Below are 26,393 nucleotides of genomic sequence, written 5' to 3'. Positions count from 1 at the left end.
GAACACTAGCTGGCCTGTACTAAGAGTAAACTTGGAGGTGGTGGCAGGAAGCACAAATACGGTGTTTTATTTGGTGACTGTTGTGTTACGTGGTTGCTCACAGGCTTATCTACCACATAGTGTTTCTCTGGCCCTTGGTATCATCCAGAGGCATGTGGTTTGTTCCCTGAAATGTCAGCGTGAAGCATCCTTCTGCTCTCTGGTTTTGACAGTGTCATTTGAATGAACCCATCTAAGGAAAAATGCTGCTTGCTTGAGGAATTCATCTGTCTGACTGGAGCAGGCAGCGGTACGTGACCTTTGCTGCCTGAATGCTTGGAGCCTCCTAAAGAGGTTTGGCCCTTTGGATTGAATCTGGGAGGTGCAGTGAAGGCCAAATAGCTGGCCACATATTCACTCTTTTGTACAGCAGTGATACCCACAGCACAGCCTATACCGGGCTGGGTATTTCCCAAGCAAAACCAATATTCCTTTCCTCAAAATTCCTGTTTGGTGTTGGCAAAGTTTTCAACTGGCTTGGTGTTACAAAGACTCGTTGTACAGGAAGACAGGCATTGTGAGCTTGGAAGAAGGAGCTTTCTTGTTACTGCAGAGTGGCTGGCTGTTACCGCCTTGCCAAAGGAAGAGTTGATCTGAAGTGCTGACAATAACTGCTGCACATCGTGATGCCTTCATTTCAGTCTTTCACGCAGACAGCTGGTGATGAAACACAAAGAGTGATATCGTTGGGGCTGAGATTGCCCCAACTGTTGCAAAACTGACTCTATTTTGGAGAGCAGGCTCCTGAGCTGAGTCTTTTTGGATTGAAGGAAGTGCTCCTCTTCACTTCCTAATCCTTTTAGTTGGTGACTTCTCGCTGTGTCTCAACTGTGAAGAGAGCCTGTGTAAAGAAAAGAACATTAACACTGAAGGGGGGCTGTAAGAAGAGCATCTCTTGTAGCTCAGCTTTCATTCTCACCCTTGTCCTGGGCTGCCCTTGCCCTCCACACAACCTTGGAACCCTGTGACTTCCCTTGGGAGATGGTCCTCTGTCCAGCATATGCTCAGGGGACTGAGGGGCTAAACTCCACGGGGAGGTGGGGACTGGGAGATGGGGCTGCACAGCTGCAGGCTGGCACTGTCACTGACACTGAAAGCCCTGACAAAGCAGCATTTCTACCCCCAGAGAAGGGTTAGAGGTGGGAAACCCAAGTGGCAACGAATACCGTAGGATTTCTGTTCTTGTCCCCTGCCGCTTGTTTCATGTTAAGTGAAATGCTGTTAAGATAAAATCAGGAGCATTGTGTTTGTATTGACATTTAATATAAATGTTTTGAAAAGAAATAGTGTTGCAAAATGAATTTGTGAGATGTGCTGTTCTCGCCCTTCAGTGGCAGCGTTTCAATCTTATCTAAATGCTTCCCCGAAATGGAATTTCATTAAGATTCACACAGGCAGGAAATTTGCTTTGGAATGAAATGATGACTTTTCCACCTGAAATCTGTGGCCAGCACCACGGCAGGATGTGGTGTATCTCAGGTGGGCTGCTGCTGCTCTCCAAGGGCCTGGCTGGGCACATCCAGCACAGCAAGCGCTCACCTTGAGCCGACCCCCCAAGTTAAAGTGAATGCAGTTGTTGTGGCTCACGAACCATAGGTGAATTTTATCCTGAGCTGCAATTTTAAGGGTGAGGTGGCTGTTCAGTTTCATGGTGATGGGCTGGAAAGGAGGGCTGAGGAAATGATGGCTGAGGTCATGCCAATTCCAATGCTTCTGCCTCGACCCTGCTTGGTCAGAGCAGATCCCAGTGGAAGGGCCCAGGATGGTCCTGGGGACTGACGTTGGGTAAATTCAGAGACAACAGCTTCCTCCTCCCTGCATGGGGACTGCTGAGTCACAGCCTGAACTGATGATTGATCACCTGAAGAAAAGACTTCAGCCCTGGGAGCACAGGTGAAGGCAATTCACCTGTGTGACCAGAAGGGGTGGAGTCTGGCTTAACCCCTCTTAGACCTCATTTAAGGGCTGACTGCCACTGAGGAAGGATTCCTTGTTGGAAATCTCTTCTTTAGAGTTCTTTCCCTGTGAGTCTAGATCCTTGGAGATGGGTGAGCATTTTTCCTTCCTTTTGTAATGTCTGCTTGTTTGCGTTGGTCTCTTTGCCTTTACACTCTCAACTACTATCTTCTGTGCTTGGACAAAACTCATTACAAGAGTTAATGATGGGTGATAGTGTTCTCATAATGCTTGTCCTACAGAACAAGCCTGCTACAGAAACTGCCCCAGGGTGACTAGCGAGCCTTTGAAAGGCAAGGGAAATATCAAGGTGAAGCATGGGTTGCTCATCTTCCTGTTGTACTTCTATATCTTCTCAGAGTTACTGGGCATTCTCATTTCTATTGCTCTAGCAACATTTATACTAAAAGTAAGTGCCCTCCCCCTGGCTATGCCTGCCTGTATGTTTGGCAGGGCATGGGAAATGGCCCTGCTGAAGAACAAAGGAGAGAGGGATGTGCTGAGTGGGGGGAAAACAGCCCGTATTTACAGCATTCAGACCCAAACCAATACTCCCTGTTTTGTGACAGCCCTAGGAGGTGACTGTGAGCTGGAGCCCCCCAGCTGTGGCATATAGGGCCATGTGTGCCCCTGAGGGGACATGGCTCTGCCAAGGGGTGGGTGATGCTTTGGGGTCAGTGCTGAGCTGTGAAGCCTGGCTGCTGTGTGATGGATGAGAGGCTGACGTGTCTTCAGGCAAACGGCGGGGCTGCAGTACTCTAATGGACGTGTTATTAGAGAAGCTATTCAGAATGATTTGTAATAGCTGGTTAGACATTTAATACAGCCATTCATTAGTCTCAGCGCAGGGAGGACTTGTGAAATTGAGCTGGGATTTACTGATTCCTGTAGTTTCCAGCTTTGTAGAGAGAAACTTTGGAAACTGGCAGTGGGGCTGCCAAGGGACTAGAACGTGATGGCTCAGACACCAGCAGCTATCACTGAAATCCTTTGGTGGCCTCACATTATCAATAAGGCTGCAAGAAATCGGTCATCTAAGTCATTCTTTACAGTGAAGAGCACTCACTGGAAATGAAAACAAACCAAAAGCAACGCTGATATCAAGCTCAATAGCTTTAGGTATTGCAATGTTCCCTTTGCATACGAATGATAACTGTGATTTCCTAGCATGGCCTCCCAGAGCTACATGAGAAGCCAGGAAAGAAGACACATGCTCACCTCTGGGCTGAGCCATTGTCAAGGCAGTGCAGCCCACCAGGCTTGCTCGTACCTGGAGTGTACACTGGGATGGAAGCTGACCCCATGGCCACGGTTCCCAAAGGCTGCCCGAATTCCTGGGTGCCTGTGGTCCTCCAGGATGACATAGGTGCTTCCTCAGTGAATGCAATCAGGATGGCTGTGTTGCCTGATGGGTAGCTGAGAGGTGGTTAAGGAAAGACAAGCCCATTGGAAAGCCATGGAAGGGACGGCAGCTGGGTGCTGGGGAGCATTGCGGGGCTGCGCAGGATGTGGGTGCTCCACACCCTGCCTTCCTCTCCCTGTGCCTGTGACAATCCCAAACCATCACACACTGTGCTTTCCACCTGGCCTTCAGTTGTTTGTTTGCTTATTTTTTTAATTAAACTCTTTAAAATAACTCAGGAAAACCCATCCTTCACTCCTCTATGTTTTTGCATTTTATGTGCAAAGCTCAGCTCTTTTTATTTTATGTCATTAGCCACTCTCTGATGATATAATTTGCCAGGAGCCCTCTTTCTATTAGACACACAAGTAATTTACCCAGCAGCATCCTGACAAGTGAAACAAAAACATGCTTTTGCTGAGGGCTTAGCTCCAAGCATTGCAAGGGAGCTGGGTTTGGTGCTTTCTAATAGAAAGAATGAGCCTGGAAAGATGGTGAGCAGCTTGTTTTGGTTGAGAAGGAGAAGCGGGGTGAGTTTGCTGCTCCCTTTTAACATCATCATTCAAAGCAGCAGCTGATTGCCAGGTGCAGAAAGAGGCCTTGTTCAGATTTTGTCTTGCACTGGGATTTGAGGGACTGCTCCTTGGCAGTTCCCATTTGGTAGCCTAGAAGGAACTCATTTCAGCTGCAGCACTCATTAATAACCCAAAGGTGCACGCTTTGGCTCTGCAAACCAGCTAAGGATTACTGCTTAGTTGTAAGGGATGGAGGGGAACAGAAAAGCAACAAACTGGCAATCTTGCACCTGCTTTCATTTTTCAGGCTTTTTATGAGGCTAAAAAGACAGGCAGTCCTAGGCAGGAGGATTTGCTGCCCCTATATTTCAGGAGGAGAGAGCAATATAATGCACTTCTATGCTGAAAATAAAAAAGCCAACAAAATCACTGATTGTGTGATAAATCACAGGTGGTTTTCTGATATGCCTGCAGAAACTGCAGGAATGCCTCAGTTTGGGGAGGGGAGGAGAAGCAGAGGAGAGAAGAGGGGGGTTGAACTTGGGGGTGGGACAGAGTCTCTGAAAAATGCTTTTGCCACTCTCCCAAAAACCAGCTCCTTGATACTTAATCATCTTTCTTTTGGTCATATTCAGCCTGACTTCCCAGAGAGAGCTGCCATGTGAGCCCTCCTGTCCCACTGCTTGCTGGACTCAGCAGTGATGCCCCTTCTGATGAACTAAATGCTTCCTGGACCGTGTAAAGCTTTTTACTATCAAACTGCTGGCCTCAGACTTGGCCTGGGTCCAAGAGCATTCCTAGCTGTGGAGCCCAGATCCATTCCCACCTGCCAGTTTGGGAAGGGCACCCTGGTTTGCAGAGTAAGAGGGGATGGATGGTATGGCTCTAGGAAGAGCGAGGCCTGAGGTTTATAGCTGGGGTGCAGATGGTGGCATTCAGACTTCAAGCTGCACAGCACGCTCAGTAAGTAAAACATTTGCATGTGGACATTATCCCAGTAAAGCCCTGGGGATGCCTGATTCAGTTTTGCACCCCACCCACAAACACCTAATTAGGTTCATCTCCCAACAGCACAAGCATATAGGTCCCATCAATGTAGTGTGCTCACTGGCAAGCACTGTACAGGGCCTGAGGGAGCAGAACTGTGTCAGGGCAGGGGCAGACGGGGATTAGGGACAGGGTCTGCACCAGAGGATGGTGGGCATGGAATAGGCTGCACAGGGCAGTGGGTGTAGCTTTGTGACTGCCAGGGTTCAAGAAGTGTTTGGACAATGCTTTTGGACATATGCTCTGATTTTGGAAAGGTTCTAGGTAAAGCCAGGGGATGGACGTGATGATCCTCATAAGTCCCTTCCAAGTTATGTTATTTGATGGTTTTTCTGAATTGGGATCTTTTCCGTATCACATAGTGATATCTAAATATGCTTGGCTGGAGAAGTACTTTATAATCCCCACCTGAAAAGCAACATGAAGAGCTCCAACTCTATACCCACCTGTAGGTGCTCTGCAACAAAATCTCTGTCCATCTCAAGTAGGTCTTCTGGAGGTGACAATTTTGGTTGGTGCTTTGTGAAGGGGTTAGTCTTTGGTCTGATGGTGTAGTTGCTGGGTTTTGAAAGTCTGAAAGAGACTCTGTTCCCTGGGAAAAATAAATAAATAACATTTAGTAGATTGGCGTTGAGGAAAATGTGATGTAGCTCTGTTTCTCCAAGCTTTCTGTCTTGGCTAATTTGAAATGGAGAGGGAATGGAGGGAGGAATTGAGGAGTTTTTGTTTCTCCTCAAACACAAAGATGAAAACACAAGTGGGAAGGTATAGCCTGAGTAAGATGGGATTGTCTCTGTGACAATGTAGGATGATTTTCCTAAGTAATGTAAAGGATCTCCTTGCTCAAAATAATAAAATGTCCAGCTGAGAATTGCTTATAGCAAAGTGTGGGCTAAACATGAACCAGCAAATTTCTTCTGTGCTATTCCCTACTCCTCTCAACCAGAGGACATACAGCATGTAGATGACAGGCCTCATGGGCAGGGAGTTTTGCAGACCTGTGTTTTGATTAACTATGAATGCCCCAGCCACTCCTACTTAGGATTTTGGCACCTTTTAATATGTAGAAGGCTACAGTCTCTGCTTCTTCTCCAAGTGCCCTAGAGTTAACTGTGTACCTCTGGCTCCAAATTGAGCCCAGTGACCACAGGCAATTCAAGGTACTCACGGGAAACAGATTTCAAATACAGCTGAAGGATTTCCCTGGAGTTCTTAAAGCCTACCCTACCTAACCTGAGAAAAAAACAGAGATTGACAGTAAGATCAGGTAGTGGTGTGATGCCACAAGCAGGTTTCTAACAGTGAACTCCCTTGGACCAGAGCAAAAGGAGGTGGGCCTCCCTCTTCCTACCAGTGTCTGAGGTTTGTCTGAGCTCCTTACTGTTGCAACTCCTTCTTCTTGATGCCCCTTTGCAACTCAGCTTATAAATCATCAGTGTGGGGAGCAGAGTCTGTCTCATCCTCTGCTTTATCTTCACCCATCTGGTCTTGGATGGCAGCATTGAATACATTCTTATAGCTCCTGCAGCAAAAGAGCTGTGGGGTGCAGCACACATCAGGAGTGATGTGGCTTCTGGGCAGACCAGGTTTCTCTTCACCCTCCATCTCTCTCCACCTTCAGCCCACTCTTCTTCCATGCCTCAAGGTGGTTACTCACTCCATTTTGCCAAGAAAAACCTGCTTATATTGCAGCATTCCAACACTGTATGAGTAGACTCCCGTTTTCTAGTGTTTTTTCCTTCAGTTCTGCTGCTGTTGGGACTCTTTTTTCAGGAGCACCACAGAAGGTAAACCTTGGTGACTCTTCAGTTGCAGTAGATCCCTCAGAAGACATAGGAAATAAAATATCAGCTTCATTTGTTTTAAAAAGTAAGAAATAGGCTTAAATCTAGGCTGTTTCCATACAAGCAATGAAACCCACGTGTAACGCCAGCCCTTATTTAAAGACATATTCAGGAAACAGCCTGTATTTTATTATCTATGCTTACTTATTCAGTGTTCAGTGGAAAATACTGATTGATTTTCACATGGAAATGGGAACAACTTGATTTGACCTTCTTTTAATGTCCTGTAAATCACTGAGAATGGGGAGGGGAAAAAAAGGAAAGAGCAAAATAAAGCTCAAATGAGTCTTAAAAAGCAAGTCCTGTCTCTCCTTTAAGAAAAACCTTGAGAGAATACATTTAAAAAGAAACAAGACTTGCTCAGGTTTTTTAGGGAACTTCAAGGGAAGAGGAGGATGTTTGTGGTTTAGAAAGGAAAAAAAAAGTGTTTGCAAAGCTTTTATGATGGAAATATTTGCACACAGCACTTCTCTATTGTGGTAGTTGCTTGAAAGTGACTTAAGAGTGCCTTTAAAGGCCTTTCCCTCTCTGTTGTATTTACAGTAGTTGTCCTAATGCTTTCTACTCCAAGCAGAGATGTCACATAAGCACACTGCATCTCAGCCCAGATTGCTTTCTGCACGGCTATTCCTTGTCTCTCAGCCCACTGTGATCCAGTAGTCAGGTGGGCTGACTAACAGCACCCACTGTGGTGGCATCAGCACCAATGAAAGGCACCCATCTGTTTTTGCACCATGCGTGTCTTAGCACAGCCCAAAATAGAACTTTGGGTCCCAATCACTGCCATTTGTTCTTTTCTTGTCAGATACGTCCTGGTTTTTGGATGGTCAAGCCTAAATCTCATGTTGGGGAGCCTCTGTCCTTTTGAGTTATGCTTAGCCTGACTCTTTTACCTATAAACAGCAGCGGCATCACTCCACCCTCTTGCCCCCAACCAAGTTGAGAAAGAAGTGCCTCTCATTGTTAACCCAGAGGACCCTGGCACCCCTCCCTGGTGGGCTCTTCTCCTGAGAATAAAAGCCCACCAAAAAGAGCATGTCACAGTAACTCATGGTTCTTTGTGCTGCCCTGCCGCTGGGCCTCACCTGAGCTGTGCAGGGGTCAGCTGCCATCCCATTGTCCTTTTGCTTTTCTCTGCTGGACAATGACTCCTCTTCTGACTCCAGACTTGGACTTCTGTGAGACTCAGCAGGCTCACGCACAGCTTTTTGCAAGGAAGCTGTTATTTATCTGGCATCCATTAGCAGCTCACACATTTCTGTGCAGCAGTTTTCCCAAAGGAAGCCTTTGCTAACCATTGCTTCTGTAGCTCAGAGAAACAGTGGGTACCCCATTGCTGGAGGTGCTCAAGGGCAGGTTCAATGGAGCCCTGGGCAGCCTGAGCTGCTGAGACTGCTCTGCCCAGGGTATTGGGGTTGGTGCTGAGAGGTTTTTAGTGTCCTTTCCAACACAACCCGTTCTATGGTCCTGTCTCCTCTCCCCAGGCCCAAGGATGTTTGTATTCCTATTTGTGCCGGGACCTGGCTTCAAGAGGAAAAAGGGTCACCCCCTGGTCTCCTGATGGTCCCATACAGTCTGGAGGAGGGAAGAACACACATCCCAGCAAGCAGCATCACCCTTACATCTGTTTGTGTAGTGGGGAGAGGTGCCAGTTAGCCACACCACCATCTGTGTCCAGAAGCACCATATGATTCTTCATGACATCCAAACAACTTGGGAGAACTGCATTGCTTCCCCCTCCTTGGGACCTGTCACTTCACATCTCCAAGAGGGAGGAGGCTGCTCTGCTGACATAAACACTGCCCCATGTTTTCAAAGCATTCAAAACTAATATCAAAATAGAGGTGAGTAGAGAGAGAAGAATGTTGCTGGTGATATTCTGGGTGTCTGAGTCAGCGAGATGACTGTGAAGAGTCACAGAAAGATCCTTGTGGCACTGAATAAAAGGGTAATAAAAATCACAGATGAAATCTGATGTAGATAAATGTAAAGTGATGCGCATGGGAAAAGACAATCCTAGCTTTACATATAAAATAATGGGCTCCAAGGTGGCTATTTCCACTTGGGAATGAAATCTTCAGGTTATAATAGATAGCTCTATGCAAATGTCAGCTCAGTGCTCAGTAGCAATCAAAAAAGAAAACAGAATGCTAGGAATTATTAGGGGTAGAGAGAAAAACAGAGGAAGTCATTATGCTGCTGTATAAATCCATGGGCTCCCATCTCCTGAATACTATTGTGCAGCCCTGATTCACCAATCTCAAATATGATATAGAAGAAATAGAAAAGCTACATAGAAAGGCAATTGAAGATGATCAAAGGCATAAAAGGGCCTCCATTTGGGAAATGATTGAATAGATTAAGACTTTTTATCTCAGAAGAAAAATGACCGAAGGAAAGAATGTGACCAAGTTTTGTATTGGGAAGAGTGGTGCGACTGGAGAACAGCAGTTCACATCGTTCAGAGCTCTTCAGAAGTAAAGAAGGATCACCAAACAAAGCTGTCAAGTGGTGTGTTCAAAATAAACAAGAGATTTTTCCATTGCAGTCCTCCTCGACATGAGGTGGGATGCGTGTTTAACATTTCCATTGGTTCAATAGGTTGTAAACTGGTAGAGGGGAGAGGAACCCATCAAGAGCTATTAGCTGCAGAGACGATCCCTACAGTTCAAGAAGCTTGTGAGTCCTGTACAACCAGAGAATGAGAGTACTGTGGGAAGCATGAGCAAGTGTTGTCTATATTATACTATATTTCTTCCTGAACATCTGTTGGCTTTTGCACAGGGCAGGATGCTGAGCCAGCAACAGTCCTGAGCTCACCCTCTGCAGTCATCCTTGTATTCATATGGCCATTTCTCCCACTAGGGAATATTAGCTTAAGTATACTCTGACCTGCCATCTGCTGCTACCTGTCCTTGTTTGAGATGCAGCCTCCTGCATCGCAGAGGTATGTCAGCTCAGTGCTTTTCCAGACTGAACAAACAATAGATTCATAGAAGGTTGGAAAGAACCTCTAAGATCATCTAGCCTAACATCCACCTACCACTATTTTTGCCCACTAAACTATATGCCTTAGAATTATATCTCCACAGTTCTTGAACACCTCCAGGGGCAGTGATTCCACCATCTCCCTGGGCAGCCTGTTCCAGTGCAACCCCACTCTTTGAGGAAGAATTTTTTCCTAATATCCATCCTGAACCTTCCCTGGTACAACCAGACATGATTTTTGGCTTAAAACCACCACCACCAAAACTCAATATCAGCTGCATCCCCTGTTTCTTAAGCTCCCAAGGTGAAAGCCTCTGTAGGCCAACTGCTTCTGAGCACAAACCTCCTCCTGGGGGATTACTCCCCAGGAGTTGTCTGCTCTTGGAAAATGAAGGAGAGCTTCTGTGACCATCAGTAGAACCCAGGCATCCAAAGAGATCACCTGCTCTTCTGTTAGTCATCCATAGTTACAAATGATGGTAGATCAAAAAGCAAATAAATAATGGCTTGAATGTCCAGATTTGATTCACTCAGATTTTGCTATAGTAAACTAGAAAATGAAAACATCAGCATGTTCCAGTGGCACAATATATATTTTCTGGCACAGAATGCCAAGGGAGGTGGTAGAGTCATCGTCCCTGGAGGTGTTCAAGAATTGTGTGGATGTGGGACATGGTCAGTGGGCAAGGTGGGGATGGGCTGATGGTTGGACTGGATGATCTTAAAACTCTTTTCCAACACTGATGATACTATAATTCTACAGTTCACAGCAGGGCTCAGCACCTCAATGAAAGAACCACCTCTACTCTCCTGCTCTTTTGCACTTTTCCAACACTGCCTTAAAACTCATGCCTTACCCCTTTCCTAGCTGATGGATACAAGCTCTGAGCCTCACGTTGCACCTTGTCTCCAGCTAGAAATGAGAAAGAGGGATGGTGGCTATTACAAGGTAATCGTGCCCCGGGGGAAATTACTGAGCTCAAGTATCTCTGCTTCCCAGACCATAGTAATCTCCTTGCACTCAGTTAGCCATTGGCAAAGCTTGTCAAGTCAGGCTGGCTTGTCACTCTCAGCATTTAGCAGCCTGCCCTACTTCTGGAGGTGGCTGCATTGCCCGAACATCCTCATGTTGACATTGCTCATTCAGTAATGTGGAGATGAGGCTTATTTTCTGAATATCTATTATATGAATGCCATTTTCACCTATAAAACCTAATCTAAAGCAAATTTAAGGCTGAATTCTATTCATATTGACACCTGCACTATTTTGCAGCAGCTCTGAAGGGGTAATTATGTTATACATTGGAACAGGAGGGCAATCAGGCACCTGTCTGTTCAATTGATCTTCAGGAGAGGCAGTACAAAAAGCTTCATTACACACACTGAAGAAAATAGACCGATAGCAAGTGTTATGGGGAAAAAAAAACAAATAACAACAATATTTCTTGATCCCTAGATTTTCAGTAGGTAGGAGTCCTTGCTGTGTTTGGCTCTGTACAAGGGTGAAGGTAGAGTCCAGAATGAGGAGTGCAATCTGCAAGAGGGTGGGAGGAGAAAACTCCTCTTCCTCCCCCTCCTCTTCCTCCCTTGTTATAGCTACCTCTTTTCCCTCACTTCTCCTTGATGGGCTGGCCCCATCCCATTGACACTAGAGAGCTTACTTAGCCATGGAAAGGCTAAAACCTAAATAATATTTATTGACTGATTTATGTGCATCATACGTTTATATATGTTCACGTTACAAATATTAATTATTTATGTATTGTTATAAAAATAAAATGAATAAATAAAAGCTGGGCACCCTGGAACCCCACACCTTGTGCCTGGGCTTCCCTTGCTGGCTCAGGTCCCTAACTCCCTTGATTCCCTTATTTTAATGTTGTTGTGCCAAATAATACGTATTTCTTGTGACAAAAACCAAGTGTTTCTGTGCAGGGGGAACTTGGCAGCTTGGAAAGCTGAGCAGCAGTTTCCTCAAAGCAGTGGGATTCAACCTGGTAATCAACACTATTAGCATTAAAAGGAACTGCCTAAATGTCAAGCTGGTTCAATAAATAAGCACTAATACACTTAGAAATGGGGAATTAAAAGTTTCACTGCTAATTATGTTTCTTATTTTGGATTTTCTGTCAAACCTAGCTCTTCCATTCAAATGAGGCAATCATTTTCTGCCAAGACAAAGGAAATGTGATGGTCTGCAAGTGGAGTGGGCAAAACTGTTCATACATAGCAGAGAATTAATGAGGAGCATGTTTCCTCTCACAACCCTTATAAGAGCTGTAAGGGTGGGGTCAGTGGACCCTACATTGGAAGTGTTCCCTCCCAGTCATCAGGAACACTCCTGAGAAGCATTCCCCATGGCCAGTCTCACTGCCTTTTGCACACAGCAATGTCTGACCCCACGTCACCTCAACAGGAGCCAGCCTGAATGGGTTTATCTGCTACAAGCAGATGGAGCACAAGCAGTCAGGTGCCCCAACATCCCAGTGCTCCCAGGCTTCCTGTTCCAGCAGATCCTCAGATTTCTTTTGGTCACATCAGATCTGGGAAATACCAACAGATTCTCCAGGTTTAGGTAGGACACGGCCATTTCTGTGACTGCAAAGCCACAGAGTGGCGATGCAGAGCCCCAAGAGCCCATGTCTGAAACATGAAGGCATAGAACAGTGTTTAAAACACTGTGTAGATGTGGCACTGAGGGACATGGTTAGTGGGCATGGTGGGGATGGGTTGGTAGTTAGACAAGGTGATGATATTAGTGGTCTTTGCCAACCCTAATGATTCTATGATTCTATTCTGTGATTCTATGATCACTTGGGGTATGGGAAAAAGAGGGTGGTGTGCTGGGGGGTCGGATGGCTGGATCCTATAGCAGCAGCAGCAGGGAGGGCTGAATTCAGCCATGGGAGGACAAGGGAAGGAGGATGGGCTCCTCTCGTGAGCCAAAGGTGCACAGCATGTGGTGCAGGAGGTGGGCAGCAAAAGCAGGGGATGCAGCTCGCTGGAGGCACATTTCACAGCAAGCGTAGAAATCTGCTGCGTGTTTAACAACCAACTCCACTCCTCCAGACCCAGCCACCTGCAGCGCTGCCTGGATGGAAGCGGCTCAGCTACGCCTGGTGCTTTGATGCAGTAATGACACATAACTGATACTGATGGCAAAGGCTAATCCTCCCTGCCCTGTAATGTCCCCAGTCAATCATGCAATATTCTGTTATTGGAAAAACTCATTTTTGCCCCTCCGATGATAATCACTGTATGCCCTGAAGCACAAGCCTTGATAGCCTGCATAATTTGCAACCTAGCTAAGTGTAACTGCAGATGTTAATCCTATTTATATAAATGCCTGACAAGCAAAAGTAGAGATGGAGGGATGAGCTGTGGGGTGGGGGAAGTCTTCCAGGCATCCTCCTGCAGATTTCAAGCTGCTGCACCCTGCTGATAGGAGATGGAGAGTTTGGGGTGGGGAAGGTGAGGAGTCCAGGCAGCAATTCTGCCTTCATGCCCTGTGGTTTGCTTGGCCCTGGATTCTGGAGCAGACCTCACAGGGAGAATGTCCCTGCTCCAGGCAGTCACGCTTTACCCAGTGACTGCAGAGATGTGTAGCAAAGCCAGTGGGACTGTTGTGAAAAGAAAATAAACCCAACAAAATAAAATAACAAAATGCCTCAAAATAAAAAAGTAAATAATAAAAGAAGCAAGATTCTCCTCTTTCTGCCCTTTCCCTTCTCCTTTGCAGTGCAAGTGCTTTTATCCAAACAGAAAGGAAGGCTGTTGCTGTCCCAGGTCCTTCCTTCATGGCCCCTGAGGACTGCAGGTGCTCAGATAGAAGAAGAAAAGAGGGACTGTATTTTCTGTTACTCTTTACCACCAAACATTCAATGAGCAACAAGGAATAAGACTGAATACTCTGCTTGGCAGGAGCATGTCAAAACAAAGTCACCCATGATGGCAAAAAGTAGTCTTCAAATAGATTGGCCATCTTCATGGGCAAAACAATTTTCTGTTAGCTGAGATTTTCATAAGCCCATCAATAGTGGAATCTCAAAAACTCAGGCCCATCTCATGACTGTTGTGATTAAGCAAAAATTCACACTGTACCTTGATCACACTGCTCTGTTGGGCTGATTTCCTCTTCCTCTTATTCTCCTGGCTCTTCTTTGCTTTCAGCTGACCCCTTACTCACTTCTGCTTCCGAGAAAATCTCCATGTCCCCAGAGAGCATCACCACATCTGGAAGGAAGAGCAGAAATTCCTGGTTTGTGAAGATACGGTGTCATTGTAACCTCCATAGGAAAAAATGCAAAGATCAGCTTGCTAGCTGTCATTGCTCGTCTCTGCACCATGCCATCCCCTGGCCATGAGCGTGGCCTGCATATTCCTTTGCTGAAGACACTGCTTGGGAGGGAAGTGTCAAAGGTTGGGTTTTAAGAAAAATTTCTTCTCAAGAACAATCGTGAAACACTGACACAGGCCGCTCAGGGAGGTGGGGCAGCCACCATCCCTGGAGGTGTTCAAGAACCATATGTATGTGGCACTGAGGGACGTGGTGAGTGGGCATGGTGGGGACAGTTGGACTAGATGATCCAGTAGTCTTTTCCAACCTTAATGATTCTGTGATTTTCTGAAAACAAAGTGAGGAGGCCCTGGGAGGATGCAACCAAAGGAAGAATGAGACAGAGACACAACTAGTTGGTCACTTACAAAAGGTGTGGACAACACCTTTACTCACCTTGCTGGGTGTAATGAGACTTGAATAAATTAAATCTCACATTTTGAGTGAACCATGCCCTGAAGTAATGCTTAGTTTCTCTACTGAGCAATTGCTCAGTATGGGAAACACCCCATTAACAGGAATTAATGTCTTCAGCTGAAATCTGGAAAATCAAGTCTGTGGGGCCTTGCAGAAGCCAAAGGTTCAATGCAGGGAAGCCAGGGCTCTGGGAGCTCTGTCTGCTGATGTCCCATCAGGACAGGAGGAATCCCAGTGCCAAGCAGGGTATCCCTGAATTCCCACCTCTCCCAGCAGCCCCACAACACCCAGCACTGCTCCCACCACATCACAGCTCGCATCACCCCTGTCTTATATGATTTCTTCATTTCCATTGCTACAGGAACCCCCACCACAACTGAGAGCCCCACTTGCTGTGGTTGCAGGGCTCAAGGACAGCAGCGAGTTGTACTGGCAGAGAGTGATGATATTTTTAATTTAATCCATTAATATAGATAAAAAGGGTCAGATAAGTATTTGGACATGTTTTCTGCTTTCTTTTGGACCTGAGAAAGAGCTGTTGCAGCCAAAACCACATTTGCCACCCCACCTGTGAACTACAATTGGTCTAATAACAATGAATTTCATTTGCCTACAGAAATCACCATTCTGGGTATTTAATACCCATAGAACATGCTGTTGTCTATTCCTGGCTTCCTTTAAAAGGACAGGTCTGTCTGCTCATTGGAGTGAATGTACAAGACACATGTTAGAGCCAAGTGAGCACTGCTGTAGGAGCCTCCACATGATGGTTTTCTAGGCTTGATTCTCCATGCACTTAAATTGATTTTATGGTCATGGCCCCCCTGGGACACTGAGGCAGCTGCTTCAGGTTTTCACCAGTTTAAGCAAGATTAAATTGGGATGCACATGCCAGCAAGCAGCCCTTGCTGCCGTCTGTGGTCCTTCAGCATCTCTGACACTGCATGCAGGCTGAAGTTCAGTCTGAAAAAGGTTTAAAACAAGAACCTACATCTTCTGTGGGCTTCTTCTGCCACAGACAGCCTCAGAGCTATTCTTCTCCTCTCCTATTACTGAAACAGCCTAAACATCATGTTTTAGTTATAAAGTGAGTTTAGTGGGTGGAAGGGTGGGAGGGGAAGGGGGATTAAATTTACTGCTTCTGTGACTACAGATCTGAAATAAATCTCCGATTCAATGATAGATCAATAACACTGAGATTGGGTTTAAATTATTAATAAACTATGAGAAACGAGGATAATTATTCTGAGTCACAGATCTCTAATGCACTGCACGTTTTTTTCTCTGAGACATCTGCATTGAAGCACAACCTGCCTATCTCTTGGCAGAAGGCTGTAACCAAGACGTGAATGCCTTTTGTTTTGCAGGCTCAGCATTTAGCAAGCCCTTGTGGCTGAGACAGCCTGGTGACAGTGCAGTGCTACTCTCACAGACCTGCACGTAGACCAGGAGCACCTAAAACATTCAGGGGTTTGGTGTTCCCCTGGACATCAGCTCCTGAACATCCTTGAGGGCCTGGGTGGCTGAGATGGAGGTGTTTCATGTGACAAAAAGGAGATGCTGGCCTCAGGCAACTGTGCAGAGGCCATCAGGCTGGTGGCAATCATGAGGGGGACAACCTCTGGCTGCAAGGGGCAGGGAGGATAGGAACAGCTTCTGGCAGCCTGCAATGGCAACCACCATTCAGCTTCAGTTTCAAGGGAAGCTCACCTTACTCCCACTGTTGGTGCAAAGAGCAGGTTCATCAGTCTGAGGAGGCCTGTGAAGAAAAGTAGAATAATCCCCAATGCTGGGTGAGGAACACCTGTTAGTAAAGCCAAGGCATGGGCTGGAGAAGGTCAGGATGGATGGTGCTCTGAGCAACCTGATCTAGCCAGAAGCGTTCCTGTTCATTGTGGGGAATTTGGACTAGATGGCCTTTAAGGGTCCCTTTTAACTCAAATGATTCTGATTCTATAAAGCTGAGCATCCTGGGCATCTTCCTACATCAGCAGGTGGTGGCATTGCTCAGCTCCTAGTCACCACAAATGGTGGTGGGGATAGAGGACAAACCTGACAGGCTCAGACCTTAAATAGAATCAGTACCATCCCCTTGTGGGGATTTCCTTGTCTCACAGCTTTTCTCTGTGCTTTGGCAGAGTGGAAGGGGCTGTGCAGGCTCAAAGCACTCACTCCTGCTGGTGCCCATCAGCTGCTGTGCTGAGTGTGGCCCTGCTTCACCCTGAGCTCTCAGTGGTATGTGAAACTCCTAATAATGAAGAGAACCAAACAAAGCTGGATCTAACAAAAAATGCCACGAGGCTTTTTGTGCCGTAATGACAGGAAGGGAACAGAACTTAAGATATCGGTAATGAGAGGCATTTGTCACTGTCGAAGTGCCTCAACTGAATCAGAATGCCCTGAACAAAACACACTTATGAATAACATTTTTTTAATTTATTTAAAGTAAACTGATTCCAGAAAGCCACTCTCCAAAACAAACCCACAACTCTGAGTATTTGGGACACTGGGCAGGTCTGCATTACATGAACCCGCCATCCTCTGTCTGGATCATCTCATCTTGCATGTCACGCCTCCTGCTGCTGTCACTGCAAAGAGGTGACACCAGGCAGGATGATGGCAGGGGAAGGGTGCTCTGGGGCTTAGGTGAACACTTGGTAGCACCATTTTGAGCAGGTAACACCAAGACCAAAAGCCTTGCTGTGCTCCATCTCGTCCTGCATGGTTCTACAGCTGGCATCAGGCTGACACAATTCATCATACAACACGGGGCTGTGTTGGACTCACCTTGGGGGTGGGAAGCAGGACGTCTCCCTCATCACAGCATATGCTTTCCAGCAACCCTACCACTCTTTTTTTTTTTCCTAAAGCTGTTTATCAAAGCAGAAAATCATCCTGAGCCTATGATGCACAGCAATCAAGGTGCTTGTGCAGCATGGGGAGAAATTCAGAGACGCCTGTGGCCCCAGCAAATGGAAAAAGCATAGGAAAATTATAAAGTGTTTTTTTTTTGCTGAACAAACTGTGGTTGGGGATCAACTTGATCTGATTCAGGGAAGGAGGGAAGAGGTTTTGATAATTTATTTGTCTGTGCTGGTAATTCAAGGATGCTGTTACACATCACTGCTTGCTCATTAGTGACCTATGAATTTTAAAGGCTTTTGGGCACAGTGCCTGTGGGTGAAAACCTCAGGAGGTTTTGAGGAACAACAATGTTCTGGTAACTCCATCTCTCTCCTCTCTGAAATGCCATCACTTCCTTCTTTCATGCTTGAGAAAGAAGGCCACCTTGGAAACCCTTGAACTAATTCCTTTTCATATTGCAACAGTGAGTTTATAACTCTAAAAGGACAGCGCCTTACTGTGTGCTTATGCTGCAACACAACAGGCCTTCCCTTAGATAATTATATTTATTTTATATATTTAGGATGAGATGTGATGGTCTTAAGTTGCACCAGGGGAGGTTCAGGTTGGGTATTAGGAAACATTTCTTCTCAGAAAGAGTGGTGATGCACTGGCACAGGCTGCCCAGGGAGGTGGTGGAGTCATTGACCCTGGAGGTATTCAAGAACCATGTAGATGTGGCACTGAGGGATGTGGTGAGTGGGCATGGTGGCTGGACTGGGTTATCTTAGTGTTTTTTTCCAGCCTTAATGATTCTATGACTCCTTGTTTCTATATTCCCTTGCTGCCAAGCACATGTTGTAATGTCATTTAGGAAAAGAGCTAAACAGCCCTTTTTAAGGTGAGGACAGTGAGGAGTGAGTGTGAGGACAGAGAACAAACACATCAGGACTGATGACACTTAGTTCACTGATAACATTAACGAAAACTCTACAGAGGCCACCAGTGTCCCTCTGAATATCCCCAAACACTGAGGGGCCCAACAACCACTGCTGGCCTGGATGTCACAGATTATTAAGAGGAAAGGCAAAGCAGTGACTGTCAGGCTGTGGGCGATGCAGGCACCCCATAAATTTCCTGTTTGGTGTTCCTGCTGTCAGCCCACGTACAGCATAAATACAGCCTCACCCAGCTGTGTGATGCAGAAAAATGCTACCGATTATTGTCCTTAGTTGGATTCCTTTGGCTTAGAGCCAGTGGGATGAGCTGATGGAGAGTTTATTGCCTGTGCTGGAGAGGAGAGAAAAAGGTTTATTTTAAGAAGAAATATTCTTTTTGTATTGAACAGCAGGGTTTTTCTTTCTTTCTTTCTTTTTTTCTTTCTCTTTTTTGCCTTGAGATTTCTGGCCATTTCATTATTTTGTATTTCAGATAAAACCTCCCCAACTTAACGAGGAACATTTTTTCCCCATTGCTTTTAATGGTATAATAAATTGCAGGCAAGCCAAGAGAAAGCTCCCAAAAATTGAGCCTTAAAAAGTGGCTGGCAACTGAGGGCAGACTTTGTAGAGGAAGAGACAAGAGTTACAAGTTAATTCACTTTGCCTTCCCTGCAGGTTTCATCTTGCAAGCAACTAGATGTAGTGCCAAAATGCCAAGAAGTGATATTTCCAAAAAAATCAGGGAGGCAATAGGGAGAGATTTGGGGCAGGCATTTGCAGAAGGTGGTGGGAGAGAAGAAGACCTGTGTGCATGTGAAGGTCAGGGGAAAGGATATGGACACAGATGTGTTGGTGCAGTGCAGTGCAGTGGGGAGGAATAAGGGGTGTGGAAAAAGAGAGACATGACTGAAACGGGGAGCCAGAAAAAGCATCAAAATGAAGATATGTCACTCAGATTACAAGCCACTCTTGTGAAAGACAAAAAACAATGAAAAAGGATTTAGAAAGACCAGCAAATCCTCACAAACCACTGCACTGTGTGAATACTTGAAGATATATTGACTATTCAGTCTATGTCCTCCACTGAGGCATTTCCAATTCCATTTGATTTTCCTCGGTAAATCTGAACATATCTAAATACTCTACCCTCTACCAAAAGAGTCTGAGAGAAACCTCGTATTTCATCTGAATTTTAAATTGTGAGTTTAAAAGTAGTGGCAATCCAACCAGCAGTTCCCCGCAACAGCCTTGCAAGAAGTTTCCATATCCATCTTCTCTCACTTGTGCCATTTGTGGCTGCTGCTTCAATCCATGCCTCTTCAGGGGCAGGTTGCTCTTCAAGGGTGCTGTTCACGTGTACACCTGCTAAGAACATTTGGTTTTAATGTGGAAATCCCTTCAAAAGAAATAAACCTTATGTGTGCAAACAGTCAGTTGTTCTCATTGTTTGGTGCAGGGAAATTTGCATTGGAAAAAAAAAAAAAAAGCAAAAATAAGCAGAAAACACTTCTTTTGGCCAACACCTGAGAAGGAATGATGTTCAGGTTCTCTAGGAAATCAGTAAGTGTTTACATTGTGAACTATCCTGACTCTTTCATGCCAACTGTGCAATTCTGGCCTAGGTGGGGGCTGTCCCACCAGCAGGTGGACTGCACGATCATACCATGCTTAAATAAGAAATAAGGAAAAAGGGTAGTCTTTCCTCCATTAAGATTTCTTAAGATAAGGGCAAGTTTCCACAGTCATTATTGCAGAAAACCAGCCTTGCTCTAAGTAAGGCAGTAGTTGTTCCCCATGGTGCTTCTCCCTGGAGACAGTTGAGACTCTGACCTGCACACAGTCATAGATATTTCCTTGTAATTTAATTTTTTTTTCTTTTTTCATGGATTAACCATAAGGGAAACTAGGGGAAGATCAAGGATAGCTGCCTTCCCTCTAACAGATTGCTGTTAATGTTACCTGTTAATAACTTAGCTTTCCTTGAAATTACTGCATAGGTTTTCTGGCAATCTTCTTTGCTGTTTTCCCTCTGTTTTCCTGGAAAGGATGAGGTGGCTCCTCCAGGATCTTCATTCCATACAAGCTCTGTGCTGGTTTTCACAGTTTTCTCATTGCAAGAGAGGGCAAGATTACTCTGCTTGATATAATCCTGCATTCTTTTCTTATTGAAGGCTTCCTTAGAAGTTGTGTACTTCTCTTCCAGCTTTTTCACATTTTCCTCTGTGAGAGCAGAGCTGGAATCTGATGGAACGGTCCCAGGGGAAAATATTTTTGGTGGGAACTGGTTACTGCCAGGTCCTGACAGCTTGTGTCCATTAGACATATCTGCAATGCATTAAGGAGATGAGGCTCTTCAGCAACAGGCAAAGTCAATTCATCATTCTGGTAACAAAGAAAGAGAGAAGAGAGAAATCCCATTAGTCATTTGCTCCTGACGGGCGTATTGATTGATGTAGTTAAAATGTTCACACTAAGATAACCTTATTAGATTGAAAATCACTTTCTTTAAGAGAGGATCTACTAGGCTCCGATTCAACAAAGCACTTAAACAAACACTTGATATTAAAGACAGGACGAAGTCCCGTTGGATTTTGTTAAACAGATTCCACCTACCACTTAAATGCCAAAGCTTAGGACAGATAAAAAAACCCGAACAGACCACAGAATGCCTGCCTATGCTCAGAGAGGCAACCAGATACCTCATGTCGTAACATACAATGGCACCCTCGTCCCCACTAAGGCAGCACTGATTTCATTATTAACCCAGTTTGCTTTGGCTGTAAAATGCTGTATGGCTTAAACTCACTGTATGCAGGCTGGAACAGAGAGCATTTTGTATTCATTACCAGTGCTCAGACAAATTATTTAAGACATTTTATGCTGCACGTTGATGAAGAAAAAAAAACAACAACAAAAATATACAGTAAAATCTATTGAATCAGATTAATTGGTCCTCCTGGTGGCCATCTGACCATACCAATTAAATGAAGGCAAACAAAAGCAGCTCTCAGAGGATTCGCAGTGAATGAACCCAGGGTAAATACTGTACGATTTTTGTTATTGCATTATTCTGTACAGTTCTGTGTCTGAGACATAAGCTAGTTATAAAAAGTGACTCGCCCTGCTGTTTGCAATGTCTGGTTAATTGTGACTGCATCTTCCTTTCATCCACTCAGTCTGTTTAATGTCAAAAGAGAAAGGAGGGAATAATAAGGTTAGCATGGCTGCACTTGCGTTTTGCAACCTCCCCTCCTGTCCCTTGCCCATTCCTCCCTTCCATTTCCCATTGGGGGTGGTACTCCTCTGCTCTGAATGACTACTGTATACCAAGACAGCTGTTTCCAGCTGTTTTACAGAGGCAGGCCCACAACTGGATGTCAGCTTTGGGCCACTCGTCTACATCATCTCCAGACTATGCAGCCCTCTCTTTCTGCTTGGGGACAGTGGTCTCTGACAGCACACACAAAGGGACCATTCAGTTGGGCTGGCTTCTCACCTTCTGCCTGGCCTTCCCTGGTGGGTCTCTACCAACTCAAAACACTCCGTGAGTCTATGAGGCTGCTGTGGTGATGTGACCTTTGCACACTAAAGGCTGAGACTTGCTGGTTAGTAGGTGTCAATCCACAAGGCTGATTTGGTTTACTTTCTTTATAAAAGTACTTAACAGAATCAAGTCAAGTGCCACAGAGAGGCACTTGTATAGGGCATCAGTACTTTTCCCTTTATCAATTGAGCTTTTATTTCTCATTAGAAGAAATCACTAAGCTGATCAGACAAAAGCTGTCTTCCCTAGCAATCTGTTGGTTCACACTCAGGTCATTTTCTAATTTTCCTCTTATCCCTCTCTCAGGATAGTTTTCATCGGATGTCTAGAAATTTCCTTCTGATTCTGGACATCTGAAAGGAAGATCAAAAAGATCTCTCTTTTAGTACTGTTTGAATTGGGCTAGGTGTCTACACCTAGATTTTAAAGCATCTAGATTTATTAGTGGCAGCCTCACACTGCATCCCTCATTGTTGGGACAGAAAATACCTCATTACCATACTGTCCAATTATATTGATCTTTAACTCCCTGGAGAACTAGCTTTTCTGGAAAGGTCTGTCATTTCTGCATTTTATGACCAACTCTATTGTTTCTCTTGTAACCAATTTTTGAGATTGCTTTTTTACCATATTTTACAACATTTTCAGTGCTCTGTCCCTGCACAGAAGTGCTCCTGGTGTTCAGAGGGAACATCCTGTGTTGATGTCTCACCCAGCTGTTTGGTTGGAACTTCCTTCAAGCCAGTATTAACATCATATCCCCACTCTCGTGCCATGTCATTTGTCCTGAGTAGCAATATATGGACGTGGATACTCTCAAAGAGAGCTCTGGGGCAATCTGGTGCTGTTTTCACAGTGTCTGCACAGCATGACTGTCCTTGCCCTGTATCTGTGCACAGTACTTCTCACCTCAGTCCAGCTGCCATACTTCACTGAGGTCAGTCCCCATACACCATCACCTCTGAATGCTGGCTGCCGTCCTGAATACTTCCTCTAGCAAGAACGTATGAAAGGCTATTTTGTTTATTCTTAGCAAAGTCTGCTTCCCTTCTCTACAGCCTTAAAACTTAGGGAATCTGAATTCATCAAAGAACAACTGAACTGAGCACATTTCAAAAGAAGCCTGGCTCTCTGCAGAAGTAGAGCCCAGTGGTGGGGCCTATTCTTTAACACACAGCCCATCCCCGCTGTGTCACCATGTCCCTCAGTGCCACATCTACACTGTTTTTGAACACCTCCAGGGACAGTGACTCCACCACCTTCCTGAGCAGCCTGTACCAGTGAATCACTGCTCTTTCTGAGAAGAAACTTTTCCAAATATCCAACCCCATTTGTGGTGGGGAGTTACGTCCAATGGCCTTGTTCACCCTGTTTTGCTCTACCTAAAACTATACAGCTAATTCTTTGATAATCTTTTATCTAGGGAGGTAAAGCCTTCAGGGCAGATCTTCTTGGTCTCTGTGCTCATATTATAACTAGCAAGCTGAGCTCTCACTCTCATGGGGATGGCCCTGATGAGTGGTATCAATCACAGTAGTTTCTAGAAGACCCTCTCTTTGTTCTTGGCTCATCAAAGATGCACAGCTAACAGATCAGCAGTTTCACCACCAGCGGAAGAAATGCAGCACTTGAATGTTCATGTTGAACTTTTCCAGGAAACTGAAGAGGATCAAATGAGGCATTTTACTGAATTCTAAAGAGGGTTGTTTTTTTTTTGTGTGTTCGTGCGTGCCTGCTTTCATCAAATGAAATGTTTGAAACAAAAAGCCCATGGCAAATTAGAGGGATGACATGCCACATTTTGAAAGTGCCAAATTTGAAGATCTCTGCTTTGGAACTTGGCCTCTCTCTCTGCATCATGAGCTATTCTAGGATTTTGATATTAAACCATCACATTTTTCACATGACCTGATATGTGCTTTCCTTACAAAGCTCCAACTTTTCTTTGCAAAATGCAAATAAATGTTTTCCCAGTCTCGCTAAATACTATCACTCAAAGAAGAGGGATCTTGCATCTGTTAGCTTAGAGTTCGTGGGACCAATATTAAATAGTAAAATCAGTCACATCAGAATTACATGCTTAAAACCTAACAGATTACAGTAAACTGTCCATTACAGTGCCACAGGAGATTGTCCACCAAACGTTCACAAACACATCTGCAGCACGGTAACACATCTCTTCCAAAGCCATATCTGTCTGTGACATCAGAGCTCTCCATAAAAAGCAAGTGAATTTAAAGCCACATTTATTGGCTATTTCCTCTGTGATTCTTCACTTTCTCTATAGCTCTTCTGTTCTCATAATAATATGCTAGTCAGAATATTTGAATCTTGGAAAAGCAGAACACAGCTGAAGTAGCTGGAAGGCTAAGGGCTTGGGAAGCAATTTCCTTCAATTCATCAGAAGACAAAGGGAAAGGGATGATTTTGTCCCTTTAATAAAAACTGAATTGCTTTGCTGGCACAGTTGCCCACATAGTTTGATTGTTCTTGCTTTCGTGCCCCGACTCAACCATAGCTGTATGACCACTGTCCTTGGGTTGGAGTTCTCCTTCCATTAGGTGCAATGATCAGGAAAACACTGTCACTTTTGTTGATGTAACCCAGGATCTTAAACAAGGCTCTTCAAACACATGGTTAGAGATTATGCCTTCCCTACAAGATCTATGCCCCCTCCCCGGAAGCATTCAAGGCCAGGCTGGATGGAGCTTTGAGCAACCTGGTCTAGTGGGAGGTGTTCCTGCCTACGGTAGGGTGTTGGAACTAGATCATCTTAAATGTCCCTTCTAACCTAAACCATTCTATGATTCTATGATCATCCAAGAGGAAACTGTATTATCTGTATTGCCGTAGTTCCCTGGTCAGCAGCAGAAGGTACAGCATTGAATGACATCAAATGAAGATTAAACTTCACTTCATACCAAGAAATGTCAACTAAATTAATTCCAATTGTAAGCTTCCAGCACATATCCCAAAAGGACTGCTATGTACACAAGGCTAGAAAGACTCATACGCAGACATGGTGGGGGGATTTCCACTCTGTAGTGGGTCTGGAGAGAATACTGAGTAAATATGAGCTTGGTCAGCCTTTGCTCTCCTTTACTGTTTCATAGTGTTTGTCCTTGTAGAGCGAATCTTACCAGGGAATCTTCCTACTTTCCTTGTACAATATATCTACGTTTAAAAGATACATATATATGCTAAAACACTCATAGGCTTTAATTATGGAATAAGCCCATTAAAAAAGGGCAGAATGATTCACCCATTTTTACAGTTGTGTACGTGCAAGAATTCCGAGTTTTGCATTACAGCCATTTCTAATGCAGAGAAAACAGTCTCCTACACTAACACCATCTTGCAATGTTGAAGACATTTGGAGAGCAATCAGTTGGTGTAAATCATACAGAAAAACCTTGAGTGGGCTCCTGAAGAGCACCGCTTGTACCTGTGGCCCCTTGTACATCCTTGGGACACATACTACAGTTAATGAATATTCTTCAGCAAGCCTTCTTGTTCAACAGGATAGCAATTACATAGCGCAGTAAAACGTAACAGCTCACATTGTAAATCATGGTCATTAGTGTTGTTCTGGGGTTTGTGTCACAAGACACAAGAAGACAGATGAAGTGAGGTTGTCTGACCACACAGAAATCCCTCAATAAAGCTGCTCTGCAAATAAAGCCTCTCTGCAAATAAAGTGAGAGGATTTGTCCAGCAGTGCCATGGGAGATTTGCAGTGAAGGGCTCCAGGTATTGTGGAGCTGAGGTTATTGCTGTCTGCGGCTTTGATTTCTAGCACTGAAGTGTGTTGTAGGTAGAAATGTTTTGTGCAGGACCTGGTCCTCTCATCCACACTGTCTTCTGCTGGTGCTGGGTTTAGCAGAGCCCCTCCTGCTTCACTCTGAGCAGAGCTGCCTCTTGCCCTGCCCTCAGCAGCAGGCAAATGTTTCAGGAGAAATCACAGTAACATTTCTTACAGATGGCAAACAATGCACAATTAATCCATTCGTCCCTAATCATAGAGCATAAGGTTGTAGTTGTGACACAATCAGGGTAAATTTGCAGCAGTGATGAATAACTAAAGTTACTCTAGGTTTAGAATGGAACAAATCACAGGTGCACAGACAGTCACACTGAGGAAAAGCAGAAGAGCTATTCAATTTCTCTTCCCTCCCTTGACAGAAAAATACTCATATTGTTCATCTGAGCCTCTTCTCATGCTATTGCCTCCAAAACTTTTGTCTCCATGGTTGTGCCAAATGCCCTAAAAACTTCCCACTGCTCAAAACAGACCTTGTACTGCCAGGAGTTGCTGTGAAATGAGGTCCCTTGTAAAGCTGTACTGTCCTCATGAGTGATTTCTAGAGTCTACCAGCCCCAGGGTGTCACCTGGCTCCACCTCTCACCAGGACCAGATTTGGGAGGAAGATAGTTAATTTTTTGTTTGTTTGCTTGTTTGCTTTTGTGGTATGCTGTAGTACATAATTAATTCTACATTCCAGTTCTGATTCTGGGGGTAG

At 44.9% G+C, this 26,393-nt stretch overlaps 2 protein-coding genes across 2 annotated transcripts in view; one reads left to right on the top strand and one right to left on the bottom strand.

The window, feature by feature from the left end:
• GTF2F2 (general transcription factor IIF subunit 2) overlaps positions 1-19,599 on the top strand; it is a 162,798-nt gene extending 143,199 nt beyond the window's left edge. Inside the window, exon 9 of the mRNA XM_065743961.1 lies at positions 19,588-19,599. The gene's annotated coding sequence lies outside the window, so the exon portion shown is untranslated. The remainder of the gene's footprint in view (positions 1-19,587) is intronic.
• ERICH6B (glutamate rich 6B) lies at positions 672-20,652 on the bottom strand. The gene is given in 10 exon segments (XM_065743662.1): positions 672-856; positions 1,557-1,814; positions 2,875-3,011; positions 3,266-3,365; positions 3,368-3,411; positions 5,368-5,551; positions 6,128-6,192; positions 6,663-6,781; positions 18,620-18,678; positions 20,289-20,652. Coding segments are annotated over 10 exon segments (1,515 nt in total).
• Between the last annotated feature and the right edge of the window lie 5,741 nt (positions 20,653-26,393).

The sequence above is a fragment of the Cyrtonyx montezumae genome, unplaced genomic scaffold, assembly GCF_038088225.1.
Source record: "Cyrtonyx montezumae isolate F1298 unplaced genomic scaffold, pur_monq_1.0 scaffold_3, whole genome shotgun sequence".
NCBI classification, from domain to species: domain Eukaryota; kingdom Metazoa; phylum Chordata; class Aves; order Galliformes; family Odontophoridae; genus Cyrtonyx; species Cyrtonyx montezumae.
This window is presented reverse-complemented; position numbering and strand designations above follow the sequence as displayed.